Genomic DNA, 4,368 nt, shown 5'->3' on the forward strand with positions numbered 1-4,368 from the left:
TCCCTAGGGCAGGGGCCAATTTTTTTCTTTCGAAATCAGTTTTCTTGGTGCAGTTACTGGATGCTAAGTTCTCAATAAGTCTCACTGCCTCCTCTGGATTCCTAGTGTTGAAATTTCCATCACTAGCTGAGTCTAGAGCCATCTGATATGCCAGTTGGATGCCTCTTAAGAAAGTGCTTAGCAGCTGCACTTCATTGAATCCATGGTGTGGATAATCTCTAAGATATGACTTGAATCTTATCCATGAGCTTTTGAATGACTCTGTAGGCTCATGTGTGAATGTAGGAATCTTACTCCCCAAGTCTTCAACACGTGCCTCATCAAAAAAATGGCATAAGAATGCATTCTTGATGTCGGCCCAGGATGTAAGAGATCCTGGCTGTAGTTGCTTAAGCCAGTGCAAAGCCTCTCCAGCAAGTGAATACTTGAAGAGCTTGCAAAACAGATAGCCCTCAAGGACTCCATTGGCTTTGATAGCAGAAACTAAATCCAAGAACCTCTCCAGATGGTCCATAGGATGCTCGTGTGATAACCCATAGTAGGGTGTCTGTCCCACGAGTACAATATACTCAGGCTTCTACTCAAAGTTTTGCCTCTGTATGGCTGGAGGACGGATGGCAGATATGTTCTCGTAGTACTGATCTGACATGTTATAATCAGATAATGTCCTCGGTCTAGCAGCCTTTTCTACAGCTTGAGCAGCTGCAATATCATCATCAGTATCATGGATCACAGCCCCCCCTGATCATCTATCTTCTGACCTGCTACATTACGTATATGACCCTCCTGGTCATGTAGGTTTCCAATCGCGTCCTGAATCAGAACTAGTGTCGCAACCATATTTCGCGGCTCAATATCGATCAATGTCCGAGATGAAATGTTGATCGATGTCGGGTGGGTATGTGCGGTCGACGAAAGAGTAGTCTCGGTTGACGGTGGAAGGCGAGCGTCGGTCGATGAGCAAGTGTTGTTGTCGATCGATGCGGTACGTTTGCCTTTGCGGATGGTGCGTTTTAGGCGAGCAGGATCTGAAAAGAGAAGTGTATGTTCCTTGTTTCTTCTGGTACTGCTGGGCATGCACCTGAAAAGACAAGAAATTTTTTTATCAGTTTTTACAAGTAACAAAAACCTAGACTAAACCTAACTAAATATGATCTAATGGCGATCGAAGCTCCCCGACAACAGCGCCAAATTTGATATCACTCAAATTACCCTAGGGAGTGATTTACTCTCTCAAATAAGAGGTCAAGTTGTTGCACTTAGGGATCGAATTCACAGGGAGCTAAGGCACACAATAGATCTATCTAGTTATGTAGTTAAGCTAGGCAAATAGGTTTAAAGCAGTAAAGATCAGGGGTGAACAAGAAATTGTTCGGTCGATTGATTGGAGTTTTAAAACAGATGTCGAAAGCGTTAGACTTAGGGTTTCTATTCAGTCAATCGGGATTATAGAGATATAGATACTAAGCATATATATGGATATTCTAGAACTCAAACAATAAGAATAGTCGATCAACTTCTGTATATTTAAACTATCTATCGCCGGATCTAGGACCTCAGCTGTCGCTTGTTGGCCCTGAGAAAGTGTCGAACGATTCCAACAACGGGGTGTCGATCGATACACCTTTCAACCCGTTGATCGATGCAACTAGTGAGTTGTCAATCGACGTTCCTTCCAGAGAGCGTTACGCACGGTTTTGACGTGTTCACTAGGTTAAACTAAATCAGCTTCCGCTTGTTTCTAGCAATCCTAGCACAATCTAAACTATTTCAGATAGAGAACCAAGCTTCCGCTTGCGCCCTAATATCTATAGGCAAGGTCTTAGTTAGCTACTCTATAACATATGCATTAAGAACAGTTTAGTTGATTCATATCTTGACACTTAGCAGTTCTATATTTTGGGTTAATCCCTCATGAATATCTGAACCCTAAATCTAACAAGAAGAACTACTCAGACATATCTAAGCAATTCATAACAAAGAGATATGAAAATTCCAAAATCCATGATGGAAGGCTTCACAAACCAATTGACTTTCAAAACTGATTTCTTATTTCCTTAATCAACCAAATCTTCTTAACTGTAGAACTTATTATCCATAGACGATTCACACTTACACTTTTTCCAAATTTAGTAACAGAACGAACCTAACTAAGGTCTTTAGAAAAAAAAAACTTTATTTTCTTCATGCTAGTTGTATTAAGATCCCTTCTATCGTTTGCATGACGGTCATGATTCCCACCCGGCTAACATTAACCATTTTAAGAACCCCTATGAGACAAATATTATAGGTAACCTAAATTCCGATTATTTCACCCATACAAATTTTCCCAACTAACACAAAATCCTTAAAATAAACTATTTTTATTATTTCATTTACAAACATAAACATTTACTTTGTGTGAAATACAAATTTAAACACATTACAAAGGCAAAAATTAACCATGGCGAGATAGGTAAATAATAATGGAGGCTACTCTCATGTCGACTTGCTATACAGTAGAGTTATCAAGGTAGCAGAATTATAGCAGTGATAGTTGATCGACAAACCTGAGGAAAACAAATAAAAGCAATTCAACAAAGGTAAACTTATTCACTATTTTATGTTTAATTCTTTGTCTTGATTAGCCTTTAGCCAATATGGTACACATTACAAAATCTTACAAGATATAATTTGTTCGGTAAAACAAGTTGATGTATGTCGGGAAAGCCAAACGTCACTGGAGGGACACACGTAAATCTAAACGGTCACCTTGTATATATTTTTTTTTGCTTATGTTGAAAATATATTCAAAAATGTTTCCCACAGGATTAGCTTGACAAAACAAAACCTGCAACCTAAAGCCGTGATTATGTTTGTCTATGCTCTGGATCGGATTGAGTCTAAACCAAACTTAGTCCACCTAATATAAAATACCGGATGAGTCCAGGAGTTCCCCCAAACACTTCAGTGGAATACATTTTGATAGCAAATGATTTTCTCCAATGAAGTGCTCAGAGGAACTTTAGGAAACATCCGACCAAAATGATGTTTGTTTGTGTACTACATGATCAATGTATTATTGTCTACTTATTTTGGGTGAAATTGGTTTACCAAGAGAATTAGGGTTTGAAAAAATTGGACGGATTAGTGTTTCTATATATACTGTTGGTAGCATTGTGAACTTAGACGTGAATTCAGGCTAAGGGTTTAGGTGAAGAAATCAAATATCTCAAGAAAAATGCATAAATCCTTTTTTTTCCTTTTAGCTTTTTGCAAGATAAGAAAGATCACATTTACATACTCGCATAGATGCCAATAGTACATGTACAGTCACATACATTTTTTTTTTTGCCAAAATGTGAATTTCATATAATTTGCAGATTTACAAAAAGGGGGAAAAACTGTGCTAAGTTAGCCTTGGCAAAAAATAAACAAAGCTAAGCTAGCAGCAAAACTTTCTAAGATATATAGATAGCTACTCATATCTGAACCATTCCTGCATCAGAGGCCGGAACAGATCAGTATTCCTTCTGCCAAGAATTGCGTCCTGGATGATGCGGTCGATTCTCTTGAAGATAACCGCAGGCGACTGAGACACTCCATCATGCAGCCGGTTGTTTCTCTCTGTCCAGAGCGTTGATATGGTGACTTGAGCAACCATGTGCTTGAGTGTCAAGCTCACTACCGTGTCTCGAAAACTCATCCATTCCGAGAAGGCAGTCCAAGTGTGGAACCCCCAGTGGGAATATCCGAGTCGGACCAGCACAGATGCCCAAACTGCTTCACTTACCTCACATTGGAGGAACAAATGGTCTCTACTCTCATCCGCCAAGCTACAGAGACAGCAAGATGAAGGGATTTTCATGCCCCAATCAACTAGTCTTGATCTGGTAGGTAAACGATCCTGATGCGCCACCCAGGTTGTGAAGGCGTGTCTCGGGATGTGACCTTTGAACCAAATGTTCAGAGTCCAGTTCTGCTCCGAAGCCCTGTTTCTCACCATGCTCCACGTTTTGCTTGTGGAGAAGTTCTGCAACTCATTTCCATCTATCTCCCATACGTAAGAGTCTTCTGTGGAGCTTAGCGAGGGGAGAGGAATGGTGGTGAGGTGTGTGTGAAGCTCCTCTTCAGCCGGAGATCGGGCTCCTCTAAGAAGCCATCCATTGCTGTTACAAGCCTGCGCAACTGAAGCTCGCTCATGAATTTGCAGTCTCACGGGCCTAGATCACCAAATCGATTAATAAGAGGTCCAAGGGGCGTCCACTGATCATACTAAAAGCTTACTTGCTGACCATTACCCACCCTTGCCTTTAGAAACACTGCAGCTAGACCATGAAGAGAAAGCAGAGATCGCCAGGAAGATGATGAACATTTTGTTTCATCCAT

General features: G+C 40.5%; 1 protein-coding gene across 1 annotated transcript; it reads right to left on the minus strand.

Moving 5' to 3' along the window:
• Positions 1–3,457: 3,457 nt before the first annotated feature.
• On the minus strand, positions 3,458–4,368 carry LOC106323630. The gene is made up of 2 exons (XM_013761719.1): positions 4,267–4,368; positions 3,458–4,159 (listed from the first exon to the last, which is right to left on the minus strand). Exons 1-2 carry the CDS (start codon positions 4,366–4,368, stop codon positions 3,458–3,460), a joined length of 804 nt encoding a protein of 267 aa, XP_013617173.1.

Source organism: Brassica oleracea, chromosome C2 (assembly GCF_000695525.1).
Source record: "Brassica oleracea var. oleracea cultivar TO1000 chromosome C2, BOL, whole genome shotgun sequence".
NCBI lineage: Eukaryota > Viridiplantae > Streptophyta > Magnoliopsida > Brassicales > Brassicaceae > Brassica > Brassica oleracea.

Excerpts from the sequence above, each read along its gene's own strand:
- LOC106323630 (XM_013761719.1), bottom strand. The coding sequence starts at position 4,368 with ATGGATGAAACAAAATGTTCATCATCTTCCTGGCGATCTCTGCTTTCT. Across the intron at positions 4,160-4,266 it reads GGGTGGGTAATGGTCAGCAA|GCTTGTAACAGCAATGGATG; the intron begins GTAAGCTTTTAG and ends TCAGTTGCGCAG.